The sequence below is a fragment of the Oryzias melastigma genome, linkage group LG13 (genome assembly GCF_002922805.2).
Source record: "Oryzias melastigma strain HK-1 linkage group LG13, ASM292280v2, whole genome shotgun sequence".
In the NCBI taxonomy this organism is placed as follows: Eukaryota; Metazoa; Chordata; class Actinopteri; order Beloniformes; family Adrianichthyidae; genus Oryzias; species Oryzias melastigma.
This window is the reverse complement of record NC_050524.1, coordinates 3,307,508-3,325,622: the sequence shown is the minus strand read 5'-3', so window position 1 is coordinate 3,325,622 and position 18,115 is coordinate 3,307,508. Positions and strand designations below refer to the sequence as shown.

The 18,115-nt window shown below is 42.9% G+C and overlaps 2 protein-coding genes across 2 annotated transcripts; one reads left to right on the top strand and one right to left on the bottom strand.

The window, feature by feature from the left end:
- Window positions 1-353: 353 nt before the first annotated feature.
- On the bottom strand, window positions 354-1,656 carry LOC112149774 (claudin-4). The gene has a single exon (XM_024277710.2). The coding sequence runs from the start codon at window positions 1,271-1,273 to the stop codon at window positions 545-547; it is 729 nt and encodes a 242-aa protein (XP_024133478.1). The 5' UTR covers window positions 1,274-1,656; the 3' UTR covers window positions 354-544.
- Window positions 1,657-11,577: 9,921 nt separating this feature from the next.
- On the top strand, window positions 11,578-12,572 carry LOC112149778 (claudin-4). The gene has a single exon (XM_024277714.2). The coding sequence runs from the start codon at window positions 11,760-11,762 to the stop codon at window positions 12,426-12,428; it is 669 nt and encodes a 222-aa protein (XP_024133482.1). The 5' UTR covers window positions 11,578-11,759; the 3' UTR covers window positions 12,429-12,572.
- The last annotated feature ends 5,543 nt before the right edge of the window (window positions 12,573-18,115 follow it).

Sequence of the window (18,115 nt, the reverse complement as noted above, 5' to 3'; positions counted from 1 at the left end):
TTTTTTTTTTTTTTTGCAGATCATTACTGGATAAGGGGATAAATTGAGCATTGGTCTTAATCTGTGGGCGGAGCTTGCAGCACAGACTCTTCCTGTAGGGAACCGTTGGCATCGATACGTCAGCACGTTTCCAACCGCTCGTTTTCGTGGGTATGGGAGGGGCTGCTGCAGACAGAGCAGGTTTTTAGAAGATTACTCTTAAATGCACGAATGGATCAAAATACACTTTGGGGTTCTTTATAGTGACGAAAGAACAGTAAAATGCATTTAAAACCTCAAAAAGTAGAATTGTCATGTTAGGGCCCCTTTAAAGATTGAATGAAAATGTAATAAAAGTAACCAAAACAAAAAGCTCATAACAAAAACATTTATTTACAATCTAAAGCAAACATGCAGAAAAGTCTCAATGAAAAGTTACAAAACTCTGAAATGAAAACAGTCATCAGAAATGTCTCAAAAGTTGAATTAGCGCCAGAAATGCTCTCCAGCGAGGTTCCGTCACAGTTTTTCTGGTGTGGTGGCATCAAAGAGTCTCTCCTCCTCCTCACACGTAACCTTTGGCCACAGCGCCTTTGGGGGGGCAGTTGGAGCAGAGAAGTCCGCCTCCCAGGATGAGCAGGGCAGCCGACCCCCAGCCGATGAAGAGGGAGGCTCCCAGCTCCATCTTGTTGACTGTTAACATGGGGTTGTAGAAATCCCGGATGATGGTGTTGGCCGTGTAGCTCACGGGGATGAGGCACAGGATTCCCGCAGAGATGAAGATGGCGCCGGCCGTGATGCTGACCTTGGCTTTGGAGACCTCGCTCTGCACACAGTTGGTGCACTTGCCCCCGGCGATGGACAGCAGCAGAGCGACGATGCCCAGCAGGATGGAGATGATGATGAGGGCGCGGGACACCTTGATGTCGGTGCTTAGGGCCAGCATGGAGTCGTAGACCTTACACTGCATCTGGCCCGTGCTCTGGACCATGCAGCTCATCCAGATGCCCTCCCATGTCGTCTGAGCCGTGATGATGTTGTTGTTGACGAAGGCAGTGACCCTCCACTGAGGCAGGATGCAGGTCACGATGCTCCCGATCCAGCCGATGATGCCCAGGCTGATGCCCAGGATCTGAAATCCAGCCGATATCATGACTCTCTGTGGTCGTCCAAAAAAAGTTGTGTCGCTTTGAAAGGTCCCAAAGTTTGAATGTCTGTCTGAAAGTGGAGCAGGTCTTTTTATGCAAAGTGAGGTGGGGTGGGGTGGGGCTGGCGCACCGTTAAACGCCATCATGACGTCTTTCTGCCTCCAGGTTCAAACAGGTCTCTGCACGCCGGTTTCTAACAAATATGGTGAAGTGCATCATGTTTGAAACTGTGACTCAGTGCAAATAAAGTAACAAAAACAGTTTCAATCGGTTTCTGTTGCCAAGGAAACAGAGGCCAAAAATGTCATTTATAATTTTTTTTTTTATTTTCATCTGACCATTGTGATCCAAAATACTTTGATTGTGACAGCTTTCAAACCGTGAAGCTTTTTGAAGAAAAAGAATTGTTCATGATTTCCTTTCCACTTACAGCTGCTCAGATTTCTTGATGTTACCAAACCTTTTATAGCCTAAAACACATTAAAGCAGATGTTTTCATGGTACAACTAAAGATTCTATTAAGACTAAGAGAGAAGAAAACGTAAATTTGAAGACACAATTTTTGGCAAATGTATAAGATATCCGTGAAATTAACGGAATTAGACGTTGACTAGTTTTCAATTTGAGTTTGAAATATTTTTTTGGGACAGAGGTTTGTCTGTGTGGATGGCGGTAAAGAGAAGATGCTGACCTGGTTACAAGCAGTCGGCCCCTGCTCGTCCCTGAGGAGACCGTCCCTGATCCAGTGGAGATGGTGAAAATATTCCACGGTAATTTTTCCGTGGAGATCAGGCATCAGCCAGTTGGAGAAATGGCAGTGCCACGGGGTTCCAGTTGTTTGAAAAACGAGGGGACATAAAAAAAGAAAAAAAAGGAGGCGCAGGGAGGTAGAAAGGAGATCTGATGGAGTCGGACATGAATGGAAGCAGTGTTTCAGAGCCAGGAGGACTTTCAGGACTATAAGGCCTCTGTTTTATCCATCATTAAAGACACCCGAGCCGAGTCTGTACCTCGGACGGAGGGACAGGGAGGAATGTGCTTCATTAAGACTCTGAAGAAAGATGGTTTCAAGTCAAGGAGACTCAGCAGAACATCTTCTGCAGAGGTTTGAATGATCTGCAAAATGCAGGAAAAGATTGGCCAAGCTCCAAAGTTTGAGTGCAGGACTCGTTTGTACTGACTGTACTTTTCTAACAGGTTTGTTGCTGCAAACAGGTTGAGACTGCACAGGCTGGGAGAAAATACCGGCGGGGGGAGAAGGAAGAAGTGGCTACAGGTTGTCAGAGGCAAGCCTTGTCCTCAAGGTGACGTTTGGTATCTGCAGACACCAGAACATTTTGTGGAGCAGGTGAAAATCTTCAAGGCAGGCAAAAAAATTCAAGCTTGGATGAAAACATCGTACAAATTTGCAGAATCCGCGAATTCTCTAGATGCAGATCTGGGCTGACCTCCAAAGGTCTGGAAAGTGTTTTTTAATGATTTAAAGTGTCTAATCAAGTAGAGGGTCTGAAGCTGTGTCGAGTGATCATCAGAGAGACGTCATCTGATCTTTTACTCACAGTATCGTTTGCCTTTTTTTAGGTCTACAGGGACAAATGCATGTGTGGGCGTGCTGACAACAAGGTGTGTCAGGAGTTTCTAAAACTTCTGGGATGATTTAAAAACAAACAAAAACTTTGCAGCAGGAAAGAAGAAATCAAAGAGGAATTCAAAGAGAAGATGAACTAAAGTCAGCTTAAAGGACAGAAAAGCTTTTATTTTGTCTTCAGTAAACTCTTTACTTTGGAACAAAAACGAGCAGCTTAATTTCTTTGGGTTTGTCAAAACCTCCTGCCTCAAAGGAACCAGTTGACACACATAAAGATTTTTATGTCATCGCTAAAAAACGAATTTGATTTCTTCAAAGCTCACATTCGTCCACACGGTCTGAGTTTACACTCACAATCCTGATGCTCGTGTTGACCTGTGGGACAAAAAAACGGACTCTTTTCTTTCCCATCACTCTTCTCTTTTGCGGATGGATTAGGACACATTTTACGTGAGTTTGGGCAGCTGCACTGATCCACCTCTGGGAGCTGTTGCCATGGTGACGTCGTAAGGTGGGCGGAGCAATTCGCTTCACACTGAAGCAAAGACTCAAACATCAACTTTTTTTGTAGCAAACAGTGAAGGGAAATGCATAAGATAAGGAGCTGCATGGTGGTGCAGTGGTTAGCACCTCGTCCTCACAAAGAGAAGGTTTGAATCCCCGCTGAAGGTTGAACCCAGTGACCACGTTAACACACCTTCTGTGGATAAATGAGGGCGGGGCTCGGGAAGAGAACAGCACACCTCCATTTAATTGCTTGTTGAAATTAAAGAGGAGACCGCCGGAGGCTAAATAAGTACTTACTCAAGGGCTATAAAGGGGCGTGACATCATGTTCTCTTCCTTCAGGAGGAGGCCCCAGAACAGAGCCTTGAGGAACATCTGAGCTCACTGTGAGATAATTAGATGGGAACATTTTCAAAAGTCTGAAGAGGAAAGGTTTGGGAGGGGGGATGAGGGAGTGCCACAACAAAAACAGGAGCTGAACTGGAGAGATGTTGAAACTCAGCCTCTGATAGGCATCAGACCCCCCCATGTGATCTTCAGATGTAAACAAACTCTGAGGGCGTTGGCTCATCAGATTCTGTCATTTCATGCTTTTTGTCATCAGATGCTTCTGCTGATGGGGAAAGTCTTGATGAATGTCAAATTTTGCTCTTTTTTGGCTAATTTATGCAACACTTCTGTATTCTGGGACTGGAATGACTGAAACCTGTTCTCCACACCACTTCATCTTTGCCTCACTCTTACCCTCCCTCCAGAAAAAAAAACCCAAAGACGAGCCAGGATTCCCTGCAGATCCTGAATCATCACCATCAGAGTCCTGGATTTGACTGCATCACACAGTTCATCCACCGACCGTTCAAAACAGGATTACGGTCCAAACGTCATGTCAGCATCAGAAATCAGAAAGGAAGAAGATCAAGTTCCTTTAAAGATCCACCCCAGTAAAGATGGTGTTTTTGGTGTTTTTATAACACATTCTCACTCCCAACTTGTCACATTTGGACATATTTTTTCACGTTTTGGGTGTCCCCAACTTGTCGTTTTTTGATGTGCTGGCTGTTCCCATAACATCATGGTTTCTCCGCCCTCAGGACGCGGTACCGGACGCGGTAACGGATGCGTAACTGGGTTAAGCCTCGTTTCCACTGAGCAGTCCGGTGCTGTATGGTATTTGGAGCATTTCCATTGTTAAATGGACTCATTAAACAGTTCTGACCCATACCTCCATCCGTTCTAGGTCCATAGAAAAATAGAACGGGATGGGTGGGCGGAGCCGCTGTAGCCACCCGTTGACTGGTAGAAAGTGATGATGACATTAGAAAGCACTAAAATAGCGCTAAAATAACTATCCGTTTTCCTCTTTAAATTCTTCGTAACCGCAATCTTCTTTCAAAATTAAATTCCTGTTATACATGATGTTTAAAAGTAAACCAAGAAAAAGACGAGCTGCTGCTCCATTGTTGTTGCTTTCTAGTAGTTGCACCACAATGACGCAGTGACACGTTAGCGGATGTGCCATGAAAACAAATCCCTCAGTGGAAACGAGGCTCAAGGGTACCAGAACCAGGTTAGGGTACCAGTTCATCCTCGCATCCCGAGGGTTGGGGATTCCTGATTAGAGTTTGTATTTTATCCCTGTCTGTGACTTGGTATCAAGCATCACTAAGATCGGTATCGGTTTGCACGCCGGAGGCTGGGGACCTCACGATGGAGGACATACATAAAGAAAAGTAAACTTGTTCTCTGTTATATATTCATATTTCTCTAATCAAATCGTTGTGAATTAGCTACAGGCAAAAAATTGATTGGAAAGAGCTTGTGTGTTGTACAAGTTACTGTAGAGAGCCACAAGCTCCCAGCTCCGCTCCATGATGATTCACTTGAAGTCCATGTACGTCTTTGTTTTCCTTATCCGAGCTGGCATCTGGCTCAAAACCGGATAACTCGAACATTCCTCACCGTTTTTTTGGCACTGGTAATGTCAGGCTGGGATTGTGAGAGGCTGTAAGCTAGTGGGAGAGCATGGAAACTACTGGCATCAAACTCAACTTATTCCCTCTCTTAACTCAGACGGAAATGTCTAATGAACTCCTGCCGCTCTGCAAAATCTATGCAGAAAACAACATAAGAGTTTTGATTTCGGCTAACAAAGGCATAATCATAAACAAAAGACTACTGAGAATGCTTTGGAGTAGATCCAAAGATGGTTGGAGCAGAATATCTTGAGTCCAAAGACTCGACCTCCTTAACAGAACTCATTTGAAGTTCTATTGGAGTATTAGTGATGTCAACTATTTCCTTAGGTTTGTGGATTGTCCGGTAAAATATGTAAAGTTTTCTATGAACCTCATTTGTTTTGCAAATGTAATTCAGTGAAATTCAACTAGAACAGTTTCTAAACAAATACAACCTTTACTAACACTTTCTGCACCCAGAATGTTTTCACTTCTTTCTTTATTGTTTCGCGCATGTTTAAGTGAACAGCACAGTCAGTCTCACACTAAAGGTCAGAGAAGGACATCAAGAACTAAAGCAACAATATAATCCTGTCTGAACGGGAACAGGCTGAAGCACTGATTCTTTAAGCCTAGATATAAGTGTTATGATATTGTTCTTGGGTCATATCATAAAACCATCATCCTCTTCAATAGTAGCTTCAAAACCAGTTAAAACAGCCTGTTGTTGGTTATTTGTTATTCATTAATTTTACCAAAATTATACAGTCTGAATTTTTTTTTATATTCTTGTATTTTGTCAATACCATTTGCTTAGAACAACTTTTAAATATATATATATATATATAGTATCTTCCTCTTAATTTATGAGAATTGTCTCTTACTAAGAAAGATTTCTGTTTTTTTACTTTGTTTAGTATTTTTGATAATAAACTAGATGCTGTAATTTTTGTAATTTTGATTACAAACAAGTTGATTAGTTTGCTTCGAATATCCTACTTTGTGAATAAATCTGACAGCAAATGAAGATTTATAGGTATTCCCCCATTTTTCATTGCATTAGTTGTAGGGGAGCACCAGGCAGCTATATGATACAGTAGCAATTATCCAGGATATTTACATTAATCGCTATCTGGATGGATTATCAAATTCTGTCTTTTTTTTTTGCTAAACTGGTTCCTGTCACATCCTGTTGGGTGAAGTGAGGTCCTGGCAGAGGTTATATATCAAAATTAAAGAAGAATCATTGATTTAAAAACCTGTTTTTTACACAAAGACAACACTTTTTTTTAATTAATGTGCAGAATTACAGTTTGTGATCAGTTTATCAAAGGAACAGCATTTGGACCCGGTGCTGCACCTCGTTCTGACACAGATCCTGCAGTTGCTCTCTGGAACCTGTAGGACCAGTTTCTTTTCCCATGTCAGACGTGTCCTGAACAAGTTGCAGCTTGCATTTCTCCAGGAAACAGTTCAACTGCTGCACCTGTTCCCGAGGAATTCCTTTAAAAATAGAGACTCCGTGTTCTTGTGAAAGAACCTGCAGAGTCTGTTCTGCAGAGTCAGACTCGAGGAGACAGACGTGGGCCGGGTCGTTCTGAGGAACGTCAGAAAAGGTTTCGATGTTGTGAAGAAGAGAAAGACGCTGCATGGGTTCACCTGGAATGATCCTTTACCTGAATGGAAGTTTACATTTTGTTTAAAACTCAGAAATGTTTAAACAATTTAATGGTCTTTTAGGTTTTTAGAAATTTCTGGTATTTTACAGTTTTTAATATTTAAGATTATGATAAAGAATCAAATGGCGTTAAACAAAATAAAAAAAACACAGCAAGATAATTTTCAAAAAGCAAAATTTTAGGTAACATTTCATTGTATTGTTTTATTCTACATCAGGTTAAATTAACCTTTTTCAACATGTGGAACTGGAAAAACAAAATATAGCCATAAGAAGTGTCTCCAATGAAGCTGATTCTTTGTGGTTTATTTTTCTACAAAAACCTGGATTTTTGGGTGTATCTAATGATTTAAACTGTGTTGCAGGAGATTGTGTACGGATCATAGAAGACAGGAAGTTGATTTTGGATAATATTTTGATTTATAAATCATCCATAAGCGATGTGGGCAGGTTAACCCATCACAACTTCGGATAGATTGGATGAGTAAGTGAAATCTAAGTATTTAGTATTTCCTGATTTTGACTCTATATTTAAAGTTACAATTGAATGATAACAGCACTGATTTATTCCACTCAAAGGAGTCCTCAGAGATGGATAATTATCACTACTCTGGAGATTGGAGATTCTGAGTTTAGGAGTAACACATCATCTGCATAAAGACTGGTTCTATGACGGATATTTTTTGTTCTAATTCCTTCTTTATTCTGTCTTGTGGCTGCCGCTAGAGGTTGAATAAATGAAGCAAAGAGAGAGGGGGGCAGTGGACACCCCTGTCTGGTGGCTCTTTGGAGCACAACCTCCTCAGAGGTTTCCTCGTTGGTTCTCATGTGGGTTGTGATACAGAACTTTAATCCAATTAATCACCATTTTCCAAACCCAAATCTTCCAATTCATTATGTCAGATGCTTTTTCTAATGAGATTAAGGTTGCTTCCTGTTTTTCAATAGACGTAAAGTCTTTTAGATTAATCAGTCTAAGAGGATTGTTTGTTTGAATAAATCCAGTTTGATCAGAAGTGTTTCCAACCAGAAGTGGATTCTTGCTGTACAAATTATTTGCTATACAAACATATTATTCTTTATAAGTAAAAAATAAAAGTCTGTAAATCAACAGGCTGCTTTATTAGTTTGAATGGAATCAGTTCAATCTTCTGCAACTATAAGAAAAACACTTTACAAAGGATTGTCTGATGTTTCCTGCGAAGAAAAGTTCATTTGTTGTTACTGTAATCAAAGAGGACTTTATTTTAGGAAGGATTTACCATTAGAAACAAAAGCATTTAAATGTTGAGTTTATAGTAAACTTGTGTTGTTTTTTTCTGTATTTTAACTTTTATTAAAAGTGTTGAAATCCTCCTAAAAACGTGTCAAATGGAGGGATTAAAAATGTCTCGACTGATGTATTTCCTTGTCTTTATGCGTCACAAACAGAGACGTTCGCACACGTTTGTTTTGAAGTTCTTTCTGGACGAGGCGACTCCTTAAATTCTGAGAATTCATGAATCAAACAGCTCCTGAAGGCACACAGCAACGACAAAAGGGATTCTGGGAAAAGTTGTCTCATCGTGTTGTTGACTGGAAGAAGTGCACATGTGGCGCCCCCTACCTGATAACCAGGAGGCATCCTCATCACTCACAGATGTGGAGTATTTCAAGTATTTGTGTGTTTGTTTTATTTTTACCAAACAGTAAAGAAACTTTTTTGTTGCTTCACCCTGAAGTGAATCTTAAAGCTCAGACTTTCCACCGGTGGATCACTTCAGTGAAGAAAACCTTTCAATGGGAGTTTTTCTGTGTTCAAAGGGGGAGCGTCTGCTGTGAAGGTCGACCTACAGAGATAATAGAGTTCCTTTAACCTGACTCCTGACTCACGGTGACCTCTGTTAATTAGTGCAAAACCTTTAATGTTCCCGAGCTCAATCGTCACCCACTAAAGACAGAGTATTTTTAGTGTTTTGAGGGAACTCCTCACCCTGTCGGCTTTTTTGAACTAAACTCTTGACAGTAAAAAACATTTCAACTCTTTCAGTTTCTCACGTCGCTGTGAAAGAATCTCATCTGGGGAAACTCAAATGTTCCAGCAGGATTTTCCAGAAAATGGACAAAAGAATTTAAAGACATTTCAAATTTAGTTGATATCAAAGCAGGTTACGACGACATTTTGATCCATTTATTGATAACCGTGTGGTGGACAGACGGCCTCAGGGGAATAAACTCTGCTCCACGGACTGAGAGGGTCACTCACGGTCAGCTCGTGGACTGATTTTAAATATACTTTATTTTTACATATTAAGTTATTAGTCACATTTAGGTATACGTTTCATGTATTTAGCTCGTCCGATAGTCAAACCTCAGATCCAAGAACAACAGTGCGGTTTCCGTCCTGGTCGTAGAACAGTGGACCAGCTCCAAACCCTCTCCAGGGAGCTGGAGGGTTTGTGGAGGTTCACTCATCCAGTCCATACGTGTTTTGTGGATTTGGAGAAGGCGTTCGGCCGCGTTTCCGTGGTAACCGGCAGAAGAAAGCTCTGGAAGTACGGGGTCTGGAGAACCTTACTGAGGGCTGACCGGTCTCTGTAAGTTGGACCAGTTCCCGGTGTATGTCGGTCTGCCCTTTATCTCTGGTTCTGTTCATAGTCTTTATGGACAGAACTTCTAGGTACAGCCAGGACCCAGAGGGGATTTGGTTTGAGGACCAAAGGACTTCATCTATGCTCTTTGCAGATGATGTTGTTCTGTTAGCTTCATCGAGCCAGGACCTCCAGCATGTATTGGAGCGGTTTGCAGTCGGGATGAGGGTCAGCACGACTAAGTCTGAGGACGTTGGTTAAAAACCGGAGAAAGGTAGTTTGCCCTCTCTCGGTGGGTGGAGTGCTCCTGCCTCAGGTGGAGGAGTTTAAATATTTTGGGGTCTTGTTCACGAGTGAGGGGAGATCGGAGCATGAGATCGACAGCTGGATTGGAGCGGCGTCTGCCGTTATGCGGTCGCTGTGCTGGTCTGTTGTGGTGAAGAGAGAGCTGAGCCAGAAATCAAAGCTCTGGATATGCTAGTCGATCTTTGTTCCAGTTCTCACCTATGGTCATGAGCTCTTAGTCATCACTGAAAGAACGATGTCCCAGATACCAGCTGCCAAAATCAGCTTCTTCTGGAGGGTGACTGGGTGCTCCCTTAGAGATAGGATGAGAAGCTCGGAGAGCTCGTAGTCGAGGCACTTCTCCACATTCAGAAGAACCAGTTGAGGTGGCTCGGGCACCTGATCCGGATGCCTCCTGGATTCCTCCCTGGAGAGGTGTTCTGGGCATGTCCCACCGGGTGGAGACCCAGGACACGCTGGAGAGACTAGGTCTCTCGGCTGGCCTTAGAACGCCTCGGGGTCCCCACAGAGGAGCTGGAGGAAGTGGCCGGGGAGAGGGAAGTCTGGGCATCTTTCATGACCCGGTCACAGATGAGCGACAGAAGACGGATGATTTTATTTTAAAAACAAAGCAAAAAGACAAATGTTAGACAGAGGAAATTGTTTTTAACACTCCATACGAGGCTCAGTAGTTACATCTTTAAAGTACCATCAAAAGTCCATGAAAGTTTTCCAGATTATATTGAATTCTTCTAGTCTTCCCCTTAGTAAAAATTAAGTTTTTTCAAGCTTTAAATCTTCAATATATGTCCAATATTATCAATTTTTGTTCCCAATTCAACAGAATCAATCTGCTTTCCAAATGCCTCACCAAAATGTAAAACAGTACTGTGGGTGTCTGATAGTTCCTCACTCCAAACAAAGCAGCAAGTGGATCCAGATCCAAGGATTTCTTTAAAGTTTTAGACAAGTTTGAAAAAGATCATTCAAATATGTCTCAGCACAAGGAGAGTTCACGAACATGTTGCCCGTGAAGCCAGGTGTTGTTTACATCTGTCACTGGAAGGATTTACAAAAGGAACCTTTTTAGACTTCGTCGTTAAATTTGGACAAAAATCTCACTTTTAAAAATTAATTATTAATTAAATGTTTTATTTCACTACATAAAACTATTATAGCTATAATGAGATCATTTTCTTCTGACTCCTATTGTTTTAAAGTTTCAAACTTTATTTATTCTTTTTTGAAGTAGCGCTACTTTTAATTTGGTATAACTTGTGGACAGTCCACCTGCATCAGCAGGAAGTGTGTTTCTGGTTAAAAATGGTCCATTTGTCCTCTGAAATGATCAGATATGGTGGGTCGGGTGTTACTGAGAGATCCGGTTACACAAACCCACAATTAGGTGTCAGGTTGGTATTTGCGGTTTGGCGTGTGTCATGAGGCGTTCTATAGAAACGAAGCGAAGCGTCATATGTCTACCTGTGACTTTAATGTTAACTTTGGGATACATTTATAACCACACCCCCTTCACCTGTTGAGGTTTTCTGCTATTTTTGTGAGATTTTGTGGCTGACCAACAAAAAGTTGCACCTTGTTGCCTCTTTTCTCAGGTTGATGACTCCTCAGGTTTGTTTCTGTGGACGTTGCAGATACTCATGAGGTTAAATCCTAAACTGTTCCTGAACATCATTTTAATCGGAAATGTCAGCCTTCAAATCCCTTCATGATGCAGTTTTCACTTTTATTTGAGATAAATTCCAGAAATTTTGATTTCATGTGTGTGTTTGCGTTGAGTGACTTGTTGATGAGACAGATTATTGTTATCTGCTCTGTTTGGACGCAGATCTTTTCTAGAAGATGAGGCCACCTTAAGCTGACTCCACCTTCAGTGCTCTTAGCTGTATAAAGAAGGTAGATCTCCCTCTCTTTCGCTCTGGCTTTGAGATCCGATATCGCCTTCATCTCGGGAGCTTGAGTCCGCGAACACAGAAGGCCCTCTGTCCGTCCCGGCCCTGGAAGAAGGAAACCCCGTTCCGCTCCTTCGGACATGTCCTCGGCAGGCGTGGAGATCCTCGGGATGATCCTGGCGGTGGCGGGCTGGCTGGGGGTGATGGTGGCGTGCGGCCTGCCGATGTGGAGGGTGACGGCCTACATCGGGCAGAACATCGTCATCTCTCAGGTCATCTGGGAGGGCTTGTGGATGAACTGTTCGGTGCAGAGCACAGGCCAGATGCACTGCAAGGTGCACGAGTCCATGCTGGGGCTGGCGGTGGACCTGCAGGCGGCGCGGGCGCTGGTCATCGTCTCCATGGTGCTGAGCATCGTGGGCATTGGCCTGTCCGTGGCCGGGGCCAAGTGCACTAACTGCAGTGGGGACGAGAGCAGAAAGCCCCGCCTTGTGGCGGCTGCAGGGGTGACCTTCGTGGTGGCGGGACTGCTCATGCTGGTGGCCGTGTCCTGGACCGCCCACGCCATCGTCCTGGGCTTCTACGACCCGCTGTTGGAGGAGACGGCCAAGAGGGAGTTCGGGAATGCGCTGTACTTTGGTTGGGCCGCCTCCTGTTTGCTGATTGTTGGGGGAGCCCTTCTTTGCTGCTCCTGCCCTTCGAGACCGGCGGTGGCCCCCAGCGGTGGGGCCTCTGCCCCCTCCAGGGTGAACTACTCTGCAGTCAAAGCCATGTCGGCCGGCGGGTACACCCGAAGAGACTACGTCTGAGCGCAGCGGGACGGTACACCCGAAGAGACTACGTCTGAGCGCAGCGGGACCTGCAGCGCTCCGACGGAAACTCGTCTCATTGAACTGTCATTGTGAAAAACAGAGACCTTTTTAATGTAAACACATTTTATGAGTATAATAAAGGTTTTCTTAAAAAAAGTGATTTATTCTTAGTGTACAAATTAACTACTGTCTTATAAGTCAATAAAAGATAAAAAGTGATCATAAATTTGCTCTCCAGCATGGACAAACGCCGCTGTGGATTCCGCTGATGAAAGAGGCTCTTGTTCGTGCTTAGCGAAGGGATTTCGTTTCAGCCCCCCAAAAAACGCAACAATGGGCGACTTGTTTCTGCAGAGAAGCTCATGCCTTCCTCCCATTAGAGCCTGTCATCCAACCGAGTCTGATAAAAGTCTCCATCTGCCTGGAGACATCCAAACCGAACCACAAAGGCTTCATTGATTGTTGGGCTTCGGTTTAGCTCCTCTAAGGTCGGACAAAGCAACACGAATGTTTGAAAAGTATCCACGAAAGACGAGCAGAAAAAACAAAAACCAGGAAGAAGGAAAAACACACTCCTGTCGAAACTCCTGAGTCTCTACCGAAAGTTTGTTTGGTCCGTGGAGTTAATCTGAAGGGAAAACTGATAAGACCTTCCCCCCACTGAAAACACACAACTGTATCAGCTCTCTGAACTCACAGCCCGTCTCAACGAGAAACACTCCAGACTGACCATTTTAGAAGACCTACACTGTGCAAAATCAACTTTTTGAACTTTTTGAACTTTTATGTGTATTAAAACACACGACCAGTGGCCTTGTGGTAGAGTGTCCACCCTGAGACTGGAAGGTCGTGAGTTCAAATCCAGGCCGAGTCACTAAAAATGGGAGCCAGTGCCTCCCTGCTTGACGCTCAGCATTGAGGGGATGGATTGGGGGGTAAACCACCAAATGGTTCTCAAATAGCTGTGTCTGCAGCTCACCTCTTCCCTAAGGGAGGGGTCAAATGCAGAGATAGGAGTCTAACTTAACTTAAAATGTTCATTCCTCACTATAAAAAAGGGTATTTTGATCCATTCATGCATTTTTGATTAATCCTCTCAGCACCAGCCCCTCCCTTACCCACAAAAATGAGCGGGTTCTCTTGAGCTGATGTCACAAAATGATAGATGGATAGAACTTTATTAATCTCCCAAGGGAGAAATTCAGGTGTCCGGCAGCAGAACAGAACAAACATAAACACACACAATAAATAGCAATAAAAATAACAGATTCATGAAATAAAATAAAATACCAGTTTATATCAGGCAGATTTGTTAAACAGCCTGATGGCTGACGGGACAAATGAGTTCTTAAAGCGCTCAGTCCTGCAGCGCAGTGAAAGGAGCCGGTTACTCCGTGTGCTCCTCTGTGCCGACATTGTGCTATGTAGAGGGTGTCTGGGATTGTCCAGGATGTTTCGGCTTAGAGCCTTCATCCTCTTCTGCAGCACAGTTCCCACAGAGTCCACCCTCCTCCCCATCACAGATGCACACCTCCTCATCAGTTTGTCCAGCCGATTGCTGCCCCTTTTGGTCATACTGCCACCCCAACATACAACCCCAAAAGAAACAGCACTTGCCACAACCGACTGATAGAAGAGGAGAAACATGTCGGCACACACATCAAAGGACCTCAGCCTCCTTAGGAAAAACAGCCTACTCTGTCCTTTCCTATACAGAGCCCGAGCCTGCTCTGACCAGTCCAGTTTGTGGTCAAGGTGCACTCCCAAGTACTTGTGGGCGTCAACCACCAACAGATTTTCTATGAACAAATTCAAGGATTAAAAGTGTTACTTGGAGTTTTAATATATGGTTGGGGTCACTTCATTAGCTCTGATTTTGTTTTTGTTGGTTGGATTTATGAACTAGTGGCTGAAATGCACCAGAAACAGTAAAATAACATTTTTTGATATTATAGGTATCATTGATGACACTTCCTACTTCATTTGCTGCATTGACATGATCCTATGGTGTAGGATGTCTTTCATTTTAAAAGCAAGTCACGCAGAGCTCTGTCAAAAGTTAAAAACTATTTTTAATTTAAAAAAAACTATTTTCTCTTCATATTTATGTTTCATATATGCCAAAAATGCAACAGATTATTTAAATGCATCATATCTGTAGCAAAAACATAAATATAAATCCGTAGCTTTATTTTTCTAAAAGGTGAGTGAAGACTTTTGGTTGGTGAGAAATCGACCCAAATGGCTCTTTAAGTGTTGAAGGTCGTAGACTCCTACACTACACAAAGCTACACAACCACATCCGCTGTGACGGTCCAACTTTGAGTGGAAACGCTCACCTGCATTTCCTGGACCATTCTAAACCAGACCAAACCGTACCGCTCAGTGGCCACGTGCGTGTCATGCAGGAGGTCGTTGAGCACCGGCACCAGCACCGTTTGTTTTTCAATTCCATGAAAACACTCAAGATGGAGGACAAATGTTTGCTGCTTTTGAAGCTCTTTGTGACAAACTGAGTTTTTGTCAGATTCCTGGAAAGCTCGAGCTAATTTTCAACCAAACAGCATCCATCATCTCACACAGCCGGCTCTGTTTGCTGGTTCTGAGAACGCTTACTTTCTATAGACGATCCCTCCTCCAACAAACGTCTGGACATCTCTGCAACACATCTGTCTGATTATTAGAAATAAGCTCAAAGTAAAGGTGACTCGAAGGTTAAAACTATACATTTGTTGCTGTTCATGGGTCGTGAAATCTGTAAAACGGGTGATTTGTATTTCCAGGGAACGTTCTGAGAATGAAAGATGTTCAGACAAATATGATTCATATCCAGAGAATGTGAAGCTGTTGTGTTAGCTGCAGGTTAACTCCAGCGTCGCTCATGAGGTTTGCAGCATTTATATTGTACGTTCTATTTGGAAGAATTCACTGCAAATGGAATACATTGTGGACTAAAGATTCTTTTCTGGACACGTGGAAACAAAGTTTATCCTGTTGTGTTTATCTCCTCAAATGTTGTATGCTGCTTCATTTATAGTTTTCACAGTATAACGGTGCAAGAAGTGTGATGATATGCAGAAAGGGAAATAAATACATTAAAAAAACGACCTGTTGTCACTTTAGACCCATAACCCACAGAGCTCCGAGAAAAAGTCAAGCAGATAAAAGAGAACAAAAGAAGTGTGGTTGAATCTGAAAACCTTCAAATAAACAAAGTCAGAGACAAATTTCCATCTGGTAGAAGTCCAAAGACACCTCTGCGGTCCAGAGATTTTAGAGAAACAAGAGCCACATCGAGAGGAGCCAGTTGGGGTGGCTCAGGCATCTGGTCTGGATACCTACTGGAAGTCTTCCCGTGGAGGGAAGCATGTCCCACTGGGTAGAAACTCCGGGGAACGCCTCAGTGTCCCCCCAGAGGAGCTAGAGGAAGTATCTGGGCATCTTTGCTCAGACTGCTGCCCCACGACCCGGTCCTGGATGAGCTAAAGAAGATGGATGGATGGAAAATCCAGAAGTATTGTCCCTAAATGAAGAACCTCCTGAGGAACGGCTAACCAACCAAAACGACTCCAAGAACACCAAGACGGCTTTTCCAGGAGGTTATCAAAGATGTAGAAGAGCAAGGAAAGAAGGTCAGGCCTCGCCTGACTCAGGTTCATGATCAGAACCCGACTGGTGGACAAAACTGGATCCATGGAGAGTTCAGGAAGATTGATACTACTGACACCAAGACACATCTGCAGAAATGTTCTGATGAGACATTAGAGGAACTTCTGGACTCAAACGGACACAAACTTTCAGGAAAGATCAACAGTCAAACATGGTGGTGGTGGTAGTGTGATGGTCTGGGAACATTTTCAGGAATACGTTACTCCTAAAAACTATAGAACTACAGTCAGATTGTCATTAGTCAGAGCCTTAAATTTGACCTAGATTCTGATTTATTTTAGAAATATGTATTTGTATTTATTAACACAAATTAAACTTTAATTTAAAAATCACTTTTTCATGTTCCAGAACTGAAAGGGGTTTAAATAAATACAAATAAAAACTAGAAATAATAATTATGATTAAAGTTCCCCCAACACACACTAACACATTAAACAAAAACTGAAGAAACAGTCCTTGAAATCAACTAAAACAAGGAAAAGTGAAGCTAAAAAGTGGAGTCTTGAATTTTCCTTCAGATCTTGGACAGCAGACGAGATCCTGAAGTTCTTAGGCGGGCAGATACACGGTTCTGGAACGAGGCAGCGCCGTGGGGGTTTGTTTATGCCCCTGAAGACCTGAGAGCTCCAGGAGGGTCATGACCTAAAAGCAATCCCGATCAGACTTTCATAAACCAATAAAATGGATCCTGACTCTGACTGAGAACTGGTGCAGAGAGTTCAACGCTGGTGTCACGTTCCGTGTCTCTCTGGTTCTGGTTAGACGGCGTGCCACTGAGTTTCAAACAAGCTGAAGCCGATGGATGGTGTTTTTCTTGACTGCAGAGTCATCTGTTCTAGAGGCTCAAACAGCCTGAATGTCAGCAGCCACACGTCCATGGAAGTTTGGACAGCTGCACGGGTTCTCTCTGTGTTTGCTCTGGTTATCTCTGCGTAATATTCACTTTTGTATGAAGCAAAGTTGAAGTCATTGCTGTTTCAGTTAGAGCAGATGCGTTCCCTTGTGGTTGCTGAGCCTCAGTCAGTTGTCAAAAATATCATGATCATAGAGAATTTCCCCCAAAAATCAACGACGGTTTCAGCTGATAAGAATAGATCTGCAGCCAAATCTCACAGGAATATTCCTGCTGTGACTCAATGGTAAGAAGAAAAACATCCAGGTGTCTGTCGGAGCCAAACTGAACGTATTTGTGGGAGTCGCTATCTTACCAACCCGACATGTTAAATACAGGTAATTATGTCTGTAATTATGAAGGTGCAAATGCTCTTTACCACTAAGTTACATGAAATTTTGGATCACCAGTGAAAACAAAAATTATTATTTACTTTACGTGGACAGAGCTGAGACTTCTACTGCCATGAGGAACATGTCAACCATTCCAGGATTCCATTACCGCATCTACAACAAACTCAAAGACCACTCCGATAAAAATGAGTTTTTGGGTGCGTCAGCATTCGCAAGCGTTCAGTAACGGGTCAGTACACCGTACTGTTGACTAGTGCGGCGTAAAGACACTGTATGAATCACATGTACCGCACATTTGGTTTGGGCCAAAAATGTGTAAATATCAGTGAAAGTCCAACAAGAAGTCAAATCTGGCTCCAGTAGTTCTGGTTATATCGTGGTTCAACTTGTGTTCAACTTGCTGTTTTGAAATTCTTTGAGCAATTTGTCAGTACACTGTTCCTGATTGGCAGTCTGTCTATCTATCGATCGATCTATCTATCTGTCCTTCTGTCCGTCCATCCAACTATCTATCTGTCTGTCTGTCCGTCTGTCCGTCCGTCCGTCCGTCCGTCCGTCCATCCTCTACGATTCTCTTCTACAGAATGCATTTCAGTTTGTTTTTTACACAAAGTTTTATTCGTGATCAGATCTTCCTTTTTATTCTTTAAAACTGTACGTTTTTTATTATTTCTTGAGCTTTGAAAGTTTGAACAAGATAGAACAATCTGAAAATGTTCACGTCTATCTGAGAAAGTGTGTATTGAGGAGTTTCACAGCCTCCAGAATAA

Coding starts and splice junctions, on each gene's coding strand:
- LOC112149778 (XM_024277714.2), top strand. CDS start 11,760: ATGTCCTCGGCAGGCGTGGAGATCCTCGGGATGATCCTGGCGGTGGCG.
- LOC112149774 (XM_024277710.2), bottom strand. CDS start 1,273: ATGATGGCGTTTAACGGTGCGCCAGCCCCACCCCACCCCACCTCACTT.